This window comes from Odocoileus virginianus, chromosome 12 (genome assembly GCF_023699985.2).
Source record: "Odocoileus virginianus isolate 20LAN1187 ecotype Illinois chromosome 12, Ovbor_1.2, whole genome shotgun sequence".
Lineage (NCBI taxonomy): Eukaryota > Metazoa > Chordata > Mammalia > Artiodactyla > Cervidae > Odocoileus > Odocoileus virginianus.
In genome coordinates this window covers 64,839,606-64,857,156 of record NC_069685.1, presented here as the reverse complement: position 1 = coordinate 64,857,156, position 17,551 = coordinate 64,839,606, and the positions used below count along the sequence as shown (strand labels likewise).

At 62.9% G+C, this 17,551-nt stretch overlaps 1 protein-coding gene across 1 annotated transcript; it reads left to right on the top strand.

The window, feature by feature from the left end:
* The first annotated feature begins 13,574 nt into the window (after window positions 1-13,574).
* LIF (LIF interleukin 6 family cytokine) lies at window positions 13,575-16,850 on the top strand. The gene is made up of 3 exons (XM_020907084.2): window positions 13,575-13,691; window positions 15,436-15,614; window positions 16,357-16,850. The coding sequence occupies exons 1-3, from the start codon at window positions 13,673-13,675 to the stop codon at window positions 16,765-16,767; spliced, it is 609 nt and encodes a 202-aa protein (XP_020762743.1). The 5' UTR covers window positions 13,575-13,672; the 3' UTR covers window positions 16,768-16,850.
* Window positions 16,851-17,551: the final 701 nt, after the last annotated feature.

The following is a 17,551-nucleotide window of genomic DNA, read 5'->3' as shown; positions in this document are numbered from 1 at the left end:
TTATCAAAAGGGCCCAGAGCGGGACAGCATCTTGCTCAAAGTCACAGAGCAGGTTGGTGCAGGGCTGGGGCTAGAACTCCGGGTCTCCTACTCCCGGCCAGGGCGTGCCCTCTGTACTCCGGGCTGCTTACAAAGTACTCAGTAAAGGCTCTCCGCTGCCTGCCCCCCAGCCCCGCCCACCGGCCCCACTGGGGCTCCGTCTTGCTCTTGAGCTTCCGGCCACACCAGCCACTTTGGGGTCCCAGCGGACCTCCCCCCACAAGGCCCCTGCCAGTGCTCTCTGTCTGCAGTGCTGCGCTCCTTTTGGTCAGCGCATCCTTGATGAGCTTGAACCACATTGGTCCAGCAACGTGGTTACTTTTCTCAAACGTGTCCAATGGGACAGGGGGCGCCTCAGTTCATGTGGCATTTGCACTGCCTGTCCACCTCCCCTGCTAGCCTGGAGCCTCCAAGGACAGAGACCACCTCTGTCTTCTCTGCCCGGTCCCAGCATGCAGCAGGAGCCCAGTGAGGAGTCGGGCAGTGAGCCCAGCCCAGACTGGTGCTCCCCAGGTGCCCTCGACGGCAGACGGCCGGCCTCCGTCTTTGCGGCCCTGCTGCAGCGTGGTGGTGCTGGTGGGAGTGGTTTTTCCTCCGACCGGGCTGCTGGGAAGCTGTGGGTGGGAGGTGGGCAGACCCCGAGAGCCAGGCACCGCAGGCTCCCTGAGCGGAAGGGGATCCGGCTCTGCAGCTGCCCGCGGAGAGGCCGAGGCTGTTCTGGGCGAGGAAGAGCGGGCAAGCCCAGGGTGGCGGCTCTCCGCTCCTGCCTGGACCCCTGCCGGCCCCCTCCCCTCTGTGGTTAGGCCCCTGGAGAGGCCTCTTGGGGTTGCCTTTGAAGCGGAGCTGCACCATCCTTCAGTAAGCAGATCAGGGAGACCCCAGACGCGGGGGTGGAGGCCTCGGGGGTCCGTCAGTGAGGACGTGTCACCTCCATGGCGCTGTCTCCCGGGGAGGCCACAAGCGGCAGGTGCTGCATCTCCAGCTCGGTCCCAGAGCCGCAGACCCGGCTGCCACAACCTCGGCCGGCGCCCCGTGGAGGCCTCAAGGCCACGCTCAGCCCCGAGCCCGCACCTATCCGCTCCCCACGTGCCCTCAGGGACGCTCAGCACCCCAGCGCACCTCCCGCAGCCTGCAGCCTCTGAGGGTCATTTCTATCGTCTGCGCCTGGAGTCAGGAGCAGCCCTCTCAGCTCCCCTCCCCGTTCCCTGAGGCCCCAGCTGTGTGAGGCTGGGGTCGGGGGCGGAGGCTCTAGGAAAGCTTTTGCACCTCAGGGTGCGTGGACTCCCCGCGCCTCGCGGGCCCGCAAACAGCGTAAGCTCCCCGCGGAGGCGGCTTGTGTGACGAGGCGCCGTCCACAGGCCAGCTGGTCCAGGGGCAGGGAGAGAGATGAGGCCTCTGGCAGCCCTGCCGCTGGAATCGACCGGGAGCTGGGTCTTTGTTGCTGTCTCAAGCTTTTCAGGGTGACGGCCACAGCCGCTCAGTCAACCCTGCACGGCACACACTCCACACACTCGGATGGAAAGTTCCCTGGGACGGGGGAGCCTGGAGGGCGGGGAAACGGCAGGGATGCGGGCAGGCACTTAGCCTGCCTCCAGAAGAGACTCCTGGCGGGCTCGGGCAGAGCTGGGCCTCGGGCCTCCACGCCTTCGCCGCCCGCCATCTTTGCGTCTCTCTCCAGGGACGGCAGAGGACGGCAGAGGACGCGGAGGTTCAGCGAAATGACTTCACGCCCCGCCCCGGGGTCCGCGTCCTCCCCGCTGAGCCTCGTAGACTCGCGGTCCAGGCCGCCTCCCACGCCGGGCCGAGGTCTTCCCCAAGACAGTGGAGCACGGGGCCCGCGGGGCTGTCATGGAGCCACGTCTCCTCTCTCTTCTCTCCCTGATTTTCCCTTTTCCATGCTGGTTTTCTTTCTTTGCAGCTCTCCTCTCTCTGTCCCTGTGGCCCCCCGCTCCCGCCCGCCTCTCCCCACTGCCCACGCCAGGCCTGGGACCCGGAGTGCCCACAGAACGCCTTTTCCACGCCGAGGAAAGGGTCACAGTCCACGGTCAGAGTGGGGAGACCCCGGCTCGACCAGCCGCTGGCTTCCTGGGGCGTCCCCGAGGGCTGGGCTCCGCGGCTCGGGGAGAGGTGAAGGTCTCCCTGGGGGTGGAGTGGGGTTGGGCAGGTGGGGGCTCTTGCCCGTGGAGGAAGGCAGGCCAGGCGGGCCGGGGGGCTCCGGGGCTCCGAGGTGGGTGCCAGGGCAGGGAGAGGCAGCTCGAGGGGCACCGTGTCCGGGGGTGGGGGCTGGCTGCAGCCCTGTGACTCCTCCAGGGACGGGGACGAGGGGACACGGCCCGGTGCACACGGCCCATGGCAGGTCTGAGTCAAAACACCTAAAGCCGACCCCGGCCGGTCATGTGGAGGGCTGCCCAGTCATCGCCTTATGCCGGCCTGGATCACCCTGGCGGGCTGGGCGCGGCCCAGTCAGCCGTGAGTCAGGCCCCGGCGGCCTCGCCACGCAGCACAGGGCAGGGGCTGCCCAGCCACAGGGACGCCCCCTCCCCAGCCCTGGCCGCGCGCCTCTCCTCCGCCGGCCCGAAGAGCCTGGCCCACCTGTGTCAGGGGCAGTCTGGCCAGGAACCTGGGCTGCCCGGCCCCCCTGGCCTCCAGCCCTTCAGCTGGTGGGGGGGAGTGGGGGGTGGAAGTGGGGGGAGCCTCTGGGCCACCCGGCCCTGGGCGGGAAGTCAAGTCGGGGGCGGAGTGAGGAGACGTCTCCAGAGAAGGTTCGGCAGGCAAGGGGAGCAGCAGAGGGCCCGGCCCCACGTCGATGGTGCCTCACTGAGGACCCAGCCTGCACCCCGCCAGACAGTCAAGGGTCCGGCGCACCCCGAACCACGGTAGGCTTCCCCCAATTCATCCTCGGCACAGGTAGGCGTCGTCCCTCCCCTTGTGTGTCGGGGGTAGCTGGTGGCCCGCCTGGCTCTGCAGGCCTCAGTCTCCCCATCTGCATAATGGGCATGGTAAGACGTGCCCGCACAGCTCTCTCAGCCCAGGGAGGTAGATTTTGGACCAGATGTGAAAGTGTCATTCATGCGGACACCTGGGGGTTAAAGGTCACAGCGGGGTTAAAGGGCAGAGGAGAGAGCACTGGATGGGGAGGCCAGGAGCCCAGCTTTGTGTCATTCTGAAGGGGTCACCCCTCTGGAGTGGGGGTGTGGATCCCTGGATTCCCAAAGGGCCCTCAAGTTCCCTTTTCCCCAGAACAGTGAAGGGGTCTGAGCTCATTATGGCCTAGCTTCCCTTGGGATGGAGACCAGGCAGACAGAGGGTCCCTGTCCCCCCAGAAGGGGCTGCGATGGGTCACGGGGTGGCCCCCGCCTCCCTCTGCTTTAGAGAGGAGAGAGGGAATCTTTGCTAAAGTGAAGTCTCTGATGGGAGGCTGTGGGGCGTGTGGTCGGTCAAGGTCACGGCCCCTGTGCTTTTGACCTTGACCCGGAGAGGATGCGACCTCTCTGCTTTGCTCACTCTGTAAGATGGGCTGAACTGTGGTGTGGGGGCCCCAGATCCTGGGGCCATGGAGGGGGGAAGGAGGAGAGTAGCCTGCACAGAGCCTGGCACTAGGTGGGGGGTCCCCTTGGCATAAATAACCGGACAAGGGGCTGGACCCCAGTTTCACCATCAGCGGTTCCCCAGGACTGGGAAGAGGATTGTGGGGTGGCGGACACTTGGGTGGTGGGGTACACTGTCCCCGGGGCCCGTCCTGGGTGGGGACGAGGTGGGTGGTCCTGGGCCTGAGGTGGGTGGGAAGGGGCAGCAGTATCCCACCTCCGTTCCCCGCCATCCTCACCCCCAGAGCTCCAGCTGCAGAGAGGCACAGAAGCCCCCTCCCCAAGCTGCATGTGGTCTTTGGCGCCCCCTTGTGGCCTGTGCTCAGGGCACTCTGCACCCCTGACCCCAGGTGCTCAGCAGGGCACGCGCCCCTCCAGGAGCCCTCCGCCTGCCTGCTCCCGCGCCGGGGCTGACGGCCTCGGCCTACTCTCCATTCCCAGCCCCCCGCATCTCTGCCCACTTCCTCAATCCCCAAATCCCGCCCTGCCCAGCCCTCGGGGAGGTACTGACCCAGTCAGGCGGACCAGGACTGATGGTGCCTCAGCCACGGTGCCTGCGGCCCGCTGGTCAGTGGGGGGCGCTGCAGCCCGCAGCTTGGAGCTTGAGCTCAGTGGCTGAGTGCTGGAGACCTCGGGCTGTGAGCTGGGCCCAGCTTTGCAAGACTCCTGCGAGGCTTTCTCTACCCTCCACCACTCCACCTTGTAGTCCACGCTTCAGAGAGTCTTTCCAGCTCCTTCGAGACCGATGGCCTTCTTCATAGGCCAGTTTTAAAGATGGGGAAACCGAGACTCCTAAAACCTTCTTTCTGGAACCCTCACAGTTAATCAGCACTAAAACCCAGGCTTCTGGACTCCTTGTCCGGGACCTGAGGGAAGCAAGCGGCTCACCTGGTTGTTGGGGATGTGTCACTGATTTGCTGTGTGGCCTTGAAAAAGTCACTTCCCCTCTCTGGGTCCCACTTGTAACGTCTTAACAACTCGTGCATGCTAAGTCATTTTAGTTGTGTTCAACTCTTCATGACCCCGTGGACTGTAGCCCACCAGACTCCTCTGTCCGTGGGATTCTCCAGGCAAGAATACTGGAGTGGGTTGCCAGGCCCTCCTGCAGGGGATCTTCCCAACCCTGGGATGGAACCCTTATGTCTCCTGAATTGGCAGGTGGGTTCTTTACAACTAGCACCACCTGGGAAACACCTTTAACAGCTCAGATAATAATAGTGTCAGTCACTCAGGCCTGTCTTCAATGCCTGCCCTGGTTTTTCAGAGGGCAATTGCTAACCTTACAGGTTGACAATTGTCCCGATTTATGCTTGGAAAATCCCATGGACGGAGGAACCTGGTAGGCTACAGTCCCTGGGGTTACAAAGAGTCAGACACGACTGAGCGACTTCACTTTGTCCTACTTTGTCCTTATGCTCTTGGAACTGGGGCCTGAGCAATGAGGTCACCTGTCTGAGGTAGTGAGTGGCCGAGCTAGGACTGCACTTTCAGCCTGGCTGATCGCAGAGACCACCAACCCCACACCCCTGCAGCCTCATCATTCCAGCCTTTTCCCATTACAAGTCAGGGCGCAGAGGCAAAGGAAGCCAGGATGGTCTTTAAGCTCCCCAGGCTAATGGCGCTTTAGGAGGTAGGTGGACTCTTGGAAGGGATCCCAAGGGTGGGGATCTACAGGCCACCGTCTCCTCTCTATGAGGGTCCCCTGCTCTCACCCTGCTGGCCAGAGTGGGCTCCGGGGAGACCACAGCAACCAAGGGAGGTGCTTGCAAGATTCTGGCTCTGTAGACAGTTCACTGTGATCCCGGGGCAGACTCGGTCCCACCCAGAAAGGGAGGAAGCGGAAACAGGGTCTGGGGCGGGGCGGGGGTGGAGGAGGCCCGGTTGGGCAGGAGATCAGAGCAGGATTGTGTCATGGAGTCCTGCAGCTGATAAGCAGCTGAGCGGCCGGTTCAGACAGAAGGAGGGGCTCCCTGGGTTGGGGTGGGGGGCTGAGATTCATCCTGGGGAACCCCTGGCTCCTTGCTGCCCGTGAGCCCTGGACCACACTTGGCCTCCTGCTCCAGTTTGAGGGAGGTTGTGGGGGTCTTGGGGTGGAGAGCTGGCTCCATCATGCCCTGGGTGACCTCAGGCAATTCGTTCGCCTCTCTGAGTCTCCGTTTCCATGTGTGTAAAACCAGGATTCAAAGGTCTCCCGTGGGAATAGGGGTCCGGGCTGGAGATAATTGGAGAGTCTGGTGGGCGCTTTGCTTGCTCGGGGGATCCAGTGGGACCGATGCTCAGGGGGTCTGTGCTGGGCCAGCCACGTGCCCCAGAGAGCGGAGGAAGCAGAGCTGGAGTGGCCCAAGGGTTCGGGACGGGGCGGGGCATGGCACTGTCAGGTGGTTACCGGAAGGATGCGGAAGGTCGCCTAGCCCTCCCGTACCTGGTCCCATCCCCCCTCCCCTGACTTCTGGGAGCGCATCTTCTCTTCTCTCTCCAGGAGGAGGGCAGTCCAGCCCCAGCTGGGCCTCGTCCCCTCCGTCCTCCCCGCCTGCTGGGACTGGGCTTCTCTGCTCTTTCCATCTTATCACCCGGCCCAAGCCTCACATCACCTCCCACCCACCATCCTCTGGACGCTTCCTCAGTCCCCACAGGCGCCCAGGGACGGTTCGAGGAGAAGGCCCGGCCGCTTCCCTGACATCATCTCTGGGGTCGGGTCAGGGTGGCCCAGCAAGCTGGAGCTCGGCTCGGGGAGGGAGGCCAGGCTCCACCTCAGGGCGGCCCTTTTCAGGCCGAGTGGGTCTGCGGGACTGCTTCCTGTCCTGTTTATTGCCTCCGAGTTCAGGAAATCATTGAGTGAAACATCCTCACCCCCACCCCCGGCCCCACCCCACCCCCAACCTCGGCCCCGCGATTATTTAATAGGAGCCGAGCTGTGGTCTCTCTCTCTCTTTTGGAAAATCCAGTGGGAGAAGGAAGCTGTCAGCTCAGCTCTGACCTCAGCTTTGTCCCTGAGCCAAGAGTCAGGGTGGCCAGGGCAGGGGGGCGGCGCTGGGGCGGGGTGGGGAGGAAACAGCTGCTGGTGGCCCCTTGACGTGACGCGAGGCCCCACGGTTCCCAGGGGCGGGGGCTGGCGAGTGCGGAGCCGGGCCGCTGGAGACACACTCGGGGGCGCGCGCACGCACGCACGCGGCGGCAGGCCGCCCCGCTCGTGTCCAGAGACCCCTGCCACGCGCAGACCCGCGCAGAATCAAACAGGTTCCAGGCACATGGTGACACAGACGCGCGCGGAATCACACAGGGGCTCAGCCAGGGGTGCGTCCACCGCGGCTCCCTCCCAGCCACACACACACAGACGCAGCCCGACACAGACGTGCAGACGCACAAGGGGCCTCACCGAACACACAGACACACACGTGCCTGCGAATACCCACCCAGGCCGGGAGGCACAGACCAGCGGGGAGCCCGGCGGGCGCTCCCAGACACAGGCTGGGCCTCTGGGGCTGGGGGCCACCCTGTCCGACTCTTGGTGACCCCATCGACCGTAGCCCGCCAGGCTCCTCTGCCCATGGGATTCTGCAGGCAAGAGTACTGGAGTGGGTCGCCATGTCCTTCTCCAGGGGATCCCCCCGACCCAGGGTTCAAACCCTGGTCTCCTGCATGGCAGGCAGATTCTTTACTGTCTGAGGGCTGACAGCCCCCCCTGGGGGCTGCCCTGGGTTTGGGACCCCGGCCGCGTGCCCCTCCCGCTGCCCGCAGCGAAGATGAAGGGCTCTGCGGCTGATGAGGAGGGGCCTGTGACTGTTCCGGGGCCCCACCTGGGCGGGGCGGGGCGGGGAGCCCGGGGGTCTGAGGCTTCGGAAGGGAGTGGGCGGTGGAGGAGAGGGCCTTGTCCTGGCACTGGCATCGGTGGTGCCAGGCCTCCACCCCCGTCACCTTGAGCACCCGCCCAGCCCCGCCCTGCCTGCTCCTCCTCCTGCCACTCCTGGTCCGCACGGGATGGCCGTGGAGGAGTAAGTCCGGGTCCCCAGGCTGCCAGCTGCCTAGTGACCAGGGCGTCACCCCTCAGCCCCTCAGGGCCTGGGTTTCATCATCGATACCAGCGGCTTGCAAACGTTTTTGACTGCGACCCACAGTTAGAAACACATTGCGCCTTGCAACCAGAGGTGATGCACACGATGACACATACAGGCAACGGAAAAAAAAAAAAAGTTTCACAGAGCAGCGCTTGCCCTTGCTCTGGGCGATGCCCAGGGATTTCGCTATTCCATTTTCTTTTGAAAGTGCTCGCGGCAACTCTGTAGATTGAATCTGTCATCTACTAAGAGGCAGAGATCTACAGTGGGAAAATACTGCTCTCTATCTCTGCCTGTGACGGTCTCAGGCTAGTTTGAAATTCGGGGAGAACCCTGGAAAAGTGCTTGCAGAGGCTAACACACCACATCCATGAAGGGCTGATGCCCGAACAATCTGGGAGGAGAGACACCCGTTCTATAGATGGAGACCAGGAGGACAGAGCCCCAAGTGCATCAGGCCCTGTGCAACTTGGCATGGACCCCAGAGGCAAGGCTCCCACCCCACTGATGATCAGAGTTCTGTGGGCTGCTGCTTCCCTTGCCATTTCTATCAGAATTGAAGAAAAAAATGCAGTCACTCTGATTCACCTCCAGGGGGTGATTCCTGACGCAGAACCGGTCAGGAAATGTCAGGATGATGCTGGGGGCAGTTGGCAGGAGACCAGGGTGGTTTCTAGCTCCTGCTCGGCTCCCGAGGACATGTGGCTGGCCCCTGACCGAGATTTGATGGGGTGAGGGTGAGGAGAGCAGACTAGAGGCCCCAGCACTGGACCTCAAGTGCCCCAAAGACAGCTGGAAGGGAAGTACCGCTTATTCCCAAGGCGGGAAGTATTCCTGTCCTCCCCCACCCCTGGAGGCTCTGGGAGGTTGCCTGTTCCCCCAAGGATCCACGCCACACTCTGTGTACTGAGAGGACCCACGAGTCCTCCTTGGCTTAACTCTCAGACCACAGGTGGTACACTGATCGCCAGACCCAGGCACAATCCAAGCCCCTGACTCAGGCTGGGGTTTGAGCCCCTCCTGTGTCCACTGCGGAGCTCTGGTGAGAAAAGCTGCCACGTAGCAGGCACTGTGTGTTTCCCACTTAACATCCCCGTGACCAACCCATGAGTCCAGTATTACAGCATTCCCACTCCCAGAGGGGGATCTGAGACTCAGAGAAAGCCAGTCGTCCCAGGTCACACAGCGACCTGCAGCGTGGGCAGGATTCAAATACAAGCTTGCCTGGCTCTAAGCCACACCCTTACCATGGGTACCAGAACCACCCCAGGCCCCGGAGGGCCCAAGGTGACTTGCAAAACTGACCCAGAAGCCACAGGAAAGTACACGAGAGCTTACGTGAGAGTGTGTGGATGGTGGAGGCGGGCGGCCCCGCAGGTGTAGTTACTAATACATCCTCCTTTCTCAAATGCCAAATAACAAGGTGCTTTTGCCTTTGGGGACAGGAAACCCAACTGCCAGGGCTGTGCCAGGAATCCCTGGGCTTCTCCTGTCTCCTCTGGCTGCCCCTCACCAGCCACGGTCCCGGGTCACTCCCTCTGACCCCCAACTTCCTCCCATGGGCCCACCTGACTCCCCTGTGCTCATTTCCCAGGTGGGAGCATCAGGGCGAGGAGAGGGGTGTGAGCTGATGGTGACAGCAGCTGCCAGGTTTCAGAGAACTGAGATCTGAGCTAGGGACAGGGAAGAGATATGGGAAGGGAGGAGGGGGGCTGGCCCGGGCGGTGGGGGTTGCCCGGAGGACTCAGTTTCTGGGTCACTAATCTTGGGGAATTCCCCAATGCCCAGTGAGCTGCTTACCTGGTGAGTAACTGCTGCTGGCTGCCCACACAGGATGCCCGGCTGCAAGGGTACCTCCCTGCCACCCCCTGCCAATGGCCACTGCCACGTTGCCCTCTCCCCTGAATGCCCCGGGGCCCAGGAAAGAGACAGACAGGCAGGGGGCTGTCCCCCGCCCCCGCAACTCCCCCCCGCCAGGGCTCTGCAGGGGGCGGCTGGTGATTCAAGCCCCTCTGAGCTGAGCTATGTCTCCTTCCTTCTCGGATGGGGCCGGGGGGGGGGGGGGGGGGGGGCTGGGGGTGAATCAGCTCCTGGGGGCGGTGAGGCCGGGTCAGCCGCTGTTTCTTCAGCTCAGGCCTGGGATGGGGGTGGTCAGGGGCCAGGATGGGCCATAGAGAGAGAGCCCACCGCTATGCCACCCCCGGCCCATCAACCCATCTGATCTTCTTGGGGCACCCTGGAAACTGGAAGTTCAAGGCTGTTTTGCTTCTGTTATCCATCAGGAGAGAATGAACAGGCTTCTCTCCTGCCCCGCATTCCCCCTTTAGCCCTGGAGCATGCCTGAGTTTCCTCATCTGTAAAATGGGGACAAGAACAGGGGAGCAGTAAAGAAGAATGATGCTGACAAGTAAAGGGGCTTGCTGGGTGGCCAGACCTGCAATGAGCCAGAGCCTGCAGAGAAAACCCACAACATAGATGCCATTGTACCCATTTTACAGATGAGTAAACTGAGGCCAGGAGGTGGTCACTTCCTCAAAGTCTCTAAGCTCAACACTGGCAGAGCCAAACCTCTAACCTGAGTGTGACTGAGGCTGAAGTCCATGCCTCCGACCCAGACTTCATGTCTTTTTGGCCCAAGAGACCTGGCACAGACAGCTTTTGGAAACTAAAATGCTTTTAAAAAATACTTAGCATCTGCTCTGATATAACCCCAAGCCAGGTGCTTTCAAGAGTCCAAATGGAGGATCAGACCCTTCGCAAGCATTCAAACAGCGAGGAATGAGTCTTGTTCCCACTTGAAAGGAGAATGGGCAGGATGAGGCAGATTCAGCCCCACTGGGCTGTGAGAGGCCAGGGGAGGCTTCCTGGAAGAAGTGGCCTGAATGCAGCCCACAACTCCTCACTCCCCTCTCAGCGTGAGGGGCTGCCGGCATTGATGTGGCCCTCTTTCGGGCGGCTGGGGACCCAGGCCCCATTCTACTGTTAACTCTCTGTACCGCTCTGGGCAAGTGCCTTCACCTCTCTGAGCCTCAGTTTCCCCGTCAGAAAATAAGACATCTGACATTCTAAGGCTTGTGGCTGGTGAATGAGGATCAACAGAAAAGGAGAGGCTGGTGGCCACATGTGCTAAAGTGAGTGGCAGAGAAATCGCTCTGAGGGGCCCAGGGAGGCCCCAGGCCGGCCCTGGACTTGCTTTCTGGAGAAAGGAGATGAGCAGGTGGATGGCGCGGCCGCCCAGAGGAGCAGCTCCCGGCCCCAGCCGCGTGGGCCCGAGTGTCCCCCTCACCCGAGGCCGGTCAGATCCCCAGCAGGCCCAGTGGTGCAGGAGCAGGACAGGCTGGGGATGAAGTCACAGCTGGAAGGGGCCGGGCTGGGGCTGCCACTCCAGGGTGGGGCCTGGGGTCACGACCCTGGGAGCAGGCGGCCAAGAAGGGAGGCTGCCTTCCGTGAGGAAGCTGGGGCGGGGGGGAACACACACACACACAGCAGCGTAGAGAGGGAGGGAAGAAAACAAACTCCAGGAGACCAAAGCCGGCCTGGAGCGCGGCCTGGGCCGCTGATTCCCAGGGACCGCGGCCACGTTGCAGGCGGCTCTGAGACCCTGCTTGGCCTTCATCCCCGAGAGGCCCGGCGCAGGTGGTGGCCGGACATGGACAGGAGAGGGAGGCTGGGCCTGGGGTGCCGAGGGGCCCAGAGCACTTGGGAAGCACGGACCAAGTCAGGTACCGTGAGAGGGGAAACTGAGGCAGTGGGAGGGGGCCTGTCAGGGCGTGGGGGTGGTGGTGAAGTGTCTTGTAGACTCGGCCCCACTTCCTGTTTCCTGTGGGGTGGGGCTGAGATGACATGGCGTTCGGGGGGGGGGGTGTTTTATAGGGCTGAGGGGGGTCTGGGCAGCCAGAGGGCAGTGCAGGACCTGGCAAGTCCACTGGGAAGGAGGTTGGAGGGTCCAGGCCTGGAAGGCAGGAGGGAGACCCAGGGCACCTAGTGAGATGCTCGGGGAACCAGAGGATCCAGAGATGGGGGCCTCAAATGCATTTGGGGGTCCCCATCCAAAGTCAGGCGGAGTCAAACGACAAGGGTCTGGGAGATGTCAGGGGTGCGTGTGGTCCCTGAGTGGTCAGGCCCCTGTGCAGGGGAGACTCGGGGTGGGGGGTGATGAGAGGGAGGTGACCTGGGATTCCCTGGGGTGTACACACAGCGGGGCTAAGTGCCAGGTGGGGCCTCTCGTGGCCCCCAGGGGAGGCACAAGGTGCGGAGCGGATAGGAAGGGGAAGGAAAGCCAATGTGGGCCCTGCCAGCCTCCTCCTCCCCGCTGGGAAGTGCCCGTTGGGATGGGCAGTTTTATCAGCCCCACGTTCAGGCCCTGCTGGGAGAGCGAGCGGGAGGAAGCAGCCTGGAGCGGGCAGGGCGTGTGTGGGGGGAGGGGGCATGGCAGCCGCAGGAGGGCTCGTCCTGGCATGAAGCGGGAGGAAGGAACGCGTGGCTGGGCAGGTCCGGGATGTGGCAAGAGGTGGGAGCTGGGGGCACGCGGCGGGGGTTGGGGGGGGATGGTTGAGGAAACTGGGAGCCAAGGAAAGGCTGCGGGTCTCCCTGGCCTTGGAGAACCAACTCTCCCGCCAGGCTCGCTGCTCAGGGTCAGGTGGGAGGGCCGTGGTGGATCCCAGGGGCAGGAGAATCTCCTGCAAAAAAGATGGGGGCACCCCTGGCAGTGGGGCCCCAGATATGTGCCTGACCAGCACTCCCCCACCTCTGTTTTTTTGTTTTTTGAATGCTTTTTAACGGGGAGGGGTTGCCATGCTCATTCTCCCTACCCCTCACCATTCCTTCCTGCCCCTCATTCATTTGTGAACCTACCTGCCACTAAAGACGCCAGAATCCGTGACTCTGCCTAACAGGCTCCAGAAGCGCCTTTAGGGGGCCATCACCCTGCTCTGATGCTGAGCCCCAAAGGCCCTCCAAGCCGCTCTGTTCTCCCCAACCATCTCTCCACATCCCGAGGAGCAAGCCTGGGTTCAGTTGGCTAAGTCTCTGCTTCAAACGTCCTTTCAACATGGAAATGCAGGACCACCCTCCCCAGAAGGGTGCCGAGAGGTTAGGCAAACTCCAGACACACCACAGTTTCCCCGAAGCTCCTCCCCAGGGTCTCCCCAGAGAAGGCAGTCACAGCAGCCCCTCAGCTTTCATCTTGCCAGCCCCCTCCTGGGCCCCACCGCTATCCCCGTGGCCAGCAGCGCCGGCTTGCTGATGGCACTCAGGAGGCCTGACCGTGTGGGACCCTGGGCAACCTGTCCCCGTGGGAGCCCCGCTTCGCCCGGTGGCAGCGGGCAGGATGGAGGAGGCCATCCCCGCAGTGGCTTCCAGGGCCCACGTTCAGTTTCGCTTTATTGCCGTCTAAAGTCCACGCCAAGGCCCCAGCCCCTCTTCCTGGAACCTCCTCCTCAGCCAAGCCCCAGCCTGCCTCTTCCCCACTGTCCCCCTCCAAACCCCTTGACCAGGGGGCTGCAGGTGGCAGCTTCCATCTCCTTGCCTGGTTGCAAGCCACCTCCCCAAACCCAGGTGAGTCAGGGTTGTCTGGGGCGCCCACTTCCCCGGGGGAGGGGGGACCCTGACGACTCGGGGACCCTCCCTCCCCTCCCCATCTTCAAACAACTCCTAGGGCAAGCCGCTCAGGAAAACCGCAGGGTGTTTTGTTGAAGAGTTCATTATAATTTTATCAATCAAATTCTTAGAAGAGGGAAAAAGTCTGCTCTCCCCACCCTCCCCCCTCACCGCCCCCCCTTCACTCTCACTTTCTTCCATTCATAATTTCCTATGATGCACCTCAAACAACTTCCTGGACCGGGGATCCCTGCTAAATATAGCTGTTTCTCTCTCTGTCTTACAACACAGGCTCCAGTATATAAATCAGGCAAATTCCCCACTTGAGCATGAACCTCTGAAAACTGCCGGCATCTAAGGTCTCCTTCAAGGCCTTCTGGAGTGCGGCCCATAATGAAGGTCTTGGCGGCAGGTAAATCCACCCGCCCCCCGCCCCGGGCTGGCTGCCGCCGGGGCCCCGGCCGCGGGCGCCGCGGCAAACTTGGGGCCCCTGGCGATCGCGAGCGGGACACCCACCCGCCGCAGACACACGGACACTTGGGGCGCCCGCGCAGCCGGGAGCCCGGGGCCGCCGGAGGCGCCGGGTGGCGGCAGCCGCCGGGAGCGAGCGCAGGCACATGGTGCCGGCACCGCGCGCCCAGCCCGCCCCGGGCCCCGCAGGTTGGCGGGCCAGGCAGGGGGCGCCGCTGCCTTCCTCCTCCTCCTCCTCCTCCTCCTCCTCCTCCTGCCACTCTTGCCGCTGCTCTTCCCGCTCAGCTTTCTCCGGGATTCACCCTCCCTCTTTTCTTTCTCTTTCTTTCTTTCCGCTTTCTTTTCCAACCGCGTCCCCGGCTGCTCCCTGGGAGGGGCGCCGGCCGCCCGAGCAGCTCGCAAACTCCGGCCCGGGACAGGAGCAGGTGCCGCCTCCATCTGCTAGAGCCCGGAAAGCTGTGGTCTGTGCTAGGTGAGCCTGGGGTGTGGGGCACCCCCCGCACCCCCCGCCAGCCATCCTGGGACCTGAGCCCTGCCTGGAGATGCTGGGAGGCACAGGGGACCCAGAAGAGAAGTCGAGGCTGCACTGTCCCAGCCGAGGAACGGACTCCAGAGCGCCTCCCCTTCCTCCAATCTCCTCGCTTCTCCAACTCTCACAGGTCCTCTGACCTCAGCCTTTGCTGAAGGGTCACCTGGAAGGCAGAGGTGGGTGGGTGGCAAGTAGGGGCCCCCTCCCCTCCCCGGTGGGGAGGGGCGCTCCTGGACAGGCCTGGACAGCTCTCCCCTCTCCCTCTCACCTTTCACTTCCCTCCCTCCCCTGCCCACCTGGCTGCCTGCTACCTTTTCCCTTTTTCTTTCCTGGTTGCACCATTCCCTCTCCCTCTCGAAGGCTCTGGGGGCGTCTGTGGAACCCCAGGATTCTCCTTGTCCTAACCTGCAACCTGGGATGGGGACCAGTGAACAAGAGTGTGTGTGTTGCGGGGTGGGGGGGGGGGGGGGGTGGAGCGTGGAGGCCAGGAGCAGCCAGGAGCCAGAAAGGGAGGTTCTGAAGGATGCCCTGGCGCTGGAGAAGGGGGCAGAGTTGCAGCCCTGGGGTGGAGTCCCCCAGATAGGGGACTGGCCACATTTGGAGGAGGAGGACCACAGAGAAGCTGGGGAAGGTGACAGGATCAGGGGACAAAGGGGCCAGTCAGCCCACATCATGAGACAAGTTTGGGAGATGAGGGTCAGTAGAAACTCCCGCTCCCTGTGGGCCTCGTGGGAGCCCCCTCTGGGAGACAGGAGCATGCAGTAACACTTAGGAATAACACTTAGGAATCTGGACCTGGGGAGTTAAGGACTGATCTTTTCCTTGAGACCTGGGGCGTCGTCCCCTCCAGCCAGAGGCCTGGAGGGTTGGTATCACTCTAAACCCAGTTTCCAACTGATAGGAACAGCTCACGTCCTGTCCCCCTTGGTCCCCTCAGGAGAGAGCAGGGAGTGATAAACAGGGAGAGTTAGCGATGTGGAGAGGCAGATGCAGGGACATCGTGAAAATCAGAAACCGCCAGGTCTGGAGAAGAGAGACCTGGAGCCTGAGAGGGGACCATCCCCGCAGGACCAGAGTCGCAACCTCTCCCCTAAGCCAGCTTGCCCGTCCCGCCCGCCCCCAACTCCCTGCTCATGGCTCCCCCGCTTGTTCGCAGGAGTCGTGCCCCTGCTGCTGGTTCTGCACTGGAAACAGGGGGCCGGGAACCCCCTCCCCATCACCCCGGTCAACGCCACCTGTGCCACCCGCCATCCATGTCCCAGCAACCTCATGAACCAGATCAGAAACCAGCTGGGACAGCTCAACAGCAGTGCCAACAGCCTCTTTATCCTCTATGTAAGTCTCCCCCTCGGGGCGAAGAACGAGGCAGGGAGGGGCTGGGGTCTGCAAGCAGGGATCTGGGCTGGCGGTGGCTGGTCAGAGAAGGGAAGGGTGTGGGGTTTTGTCCCACCGCACCCAGACCTCCCCCACCAGCTTCCTCCCCGTCCCCCCAGCGAGGCCCGGCCTCTTTCCCAGGGTGCCTAGGTCGATGGAGGGGGGCAGAGACGCCCGGAGAAGGGGCAGCAGGCAGGGCTGGCACTTCTAGCGTTGGGATTTGTCCACTTGGTGGAGGGAGAGGAAGATGAGAGACAGAGGGAGGCGGTGGAAGGGACTGGGGAGGTGCTGTGGGTGACGGGGTGTGGAGCCGCCCAGGAAGAGGGTGAATGCGGTGGGTGAAAGGGCAAGTGTATGTGGTGCACACGCGCTGGAGGTGAGACCTGGTGTTTTCCCTTCTCTCCCTTGTGGTCCTGATTCGGGTGATGAGGAGGGTACCTCCTTGCGTGGGACAGAGGCTGGATGCTTTACCAAGTGCATTCACACCCACCGCTACTTCTGGCTCTCAGGACAGTCCCGAGATGCCTGCAGGGCAAGTGATTGGGTTGTCAAGCCTGTGTGTGTGTGTGTGTGTGTGTGTGTGTGTGTGTGTGTATGGGGGGTGCGGCACTGATGCCCAAAGTCTGACCACAGGCTGGCGGCAGGGCCGGAGCAGCTGTCCCTGCCTCCCACGTCACCGCCCCTCTGCCCCTCTGCTCCGCAGTACACGGCCCAGGGGGAGCCCTTCCCCAACAACCTGGACAAGCTGTGCGGCCCCAACGTGACCGACTTCCCGCCCTTCCACGCCAACGGCACGGAGAAGGCCCGCCTGGTGGAGCTGTACCGCATCATCGCATACCTGGGCGCCTCCCTGGGCAACATCACGCGGGACCAGAAGGTCCTCAACCCCTACGCCCACGGCCTGCACAGCAGGCTGAGCGCCACGGCCGACGTCCTGCGGGGCCTGCTCAGCAACGTGCTCTGCCGGCTGTGCAGCAAGCACCACGTGGGCCACGTCGACGTGACCTACGGCCCCGACACCTCGGGCAAGGACGTCTTCCAGAAGAAGAAGCTGGGCTGCCAGCTCCTGGGGAAGTACAAGCAGGTCATCGCCGTGCTGGCCCAGGCCTTCTAGACCGGAGGTCTGAGATAGTAGGGGACTCTCCAACTGCGGCCGTGGCCCGGAGCACCGCCAGACCCGAGTGGGGGCTGCTGGAGGACCCCCGAGGGGGAATCCTGGCCGGTCCACTCCCCTCCAGGGTGGGCCGCCAGGAAGCTGAGCAGAGCCAGAACTCCCAGAAGCAGAACGTGTATGTGGTGCCAACTGGAAAGGAAGGCACCCCTTCTTCTGGGAGACTGCAGCCGGGCGCTCGGTGTCGGGCTGGATTTCGGCTCCCAACTCGTCCCCTTGGCCAGGGTCTTCGTGAGCAAACCACACAAGTTGTCTCTGGTGACCCTGGCCACAGGGCGAGACAGCAGGGGTCGGGGGCACTAACCCCCCAGCAGAATGACCACCATCAGTGCCTCGGCGGACCTTGAAAGGTCTGGTTGGAGCTCAGGCAGCCCAGAGGGGCTGGGATCCAGAAGGATCCTTGGCCCCTACAGGTATGGTGAGTTGGAAGTCTAGAATGGGAGCTCTGGTTTGGGATGCTGTCTTGCTTGGGTGTGACTGGGGAGTTCAGGCCTACAGCTGTCAGGTGGAAGGTTCCAGAAGGAGGCCCACTTGACCCTCCAGGCTCGGGGAGGCAGAGAGGCCACATGTAGGCCAGGGAAGGAAGAGAGGCCCTTGCAAGGCTTGACAGGCTCCCCTTCCTTGAGCCCAAAGTCTGTCCTGCCATCCTAACTGGCCGCGGGGCTGGACCTGGAGGTGGGATACATGGGGGCAGGCAGGTTGCAAAGTCAGGTGAGGAGGTTCTGAG

Excerpts from the sequence above, each read along its gene's own strand:
- LIF (XM_020907084.2), top strand. Across the intron at positions 15,615-16,356 it reads ACAGCCTCTTTATCCTCTAT|TACACGGCCCAGGGGGAGCC; the intron begins GTAAGTCTCCCC and ends TCTGCTCCGCAG.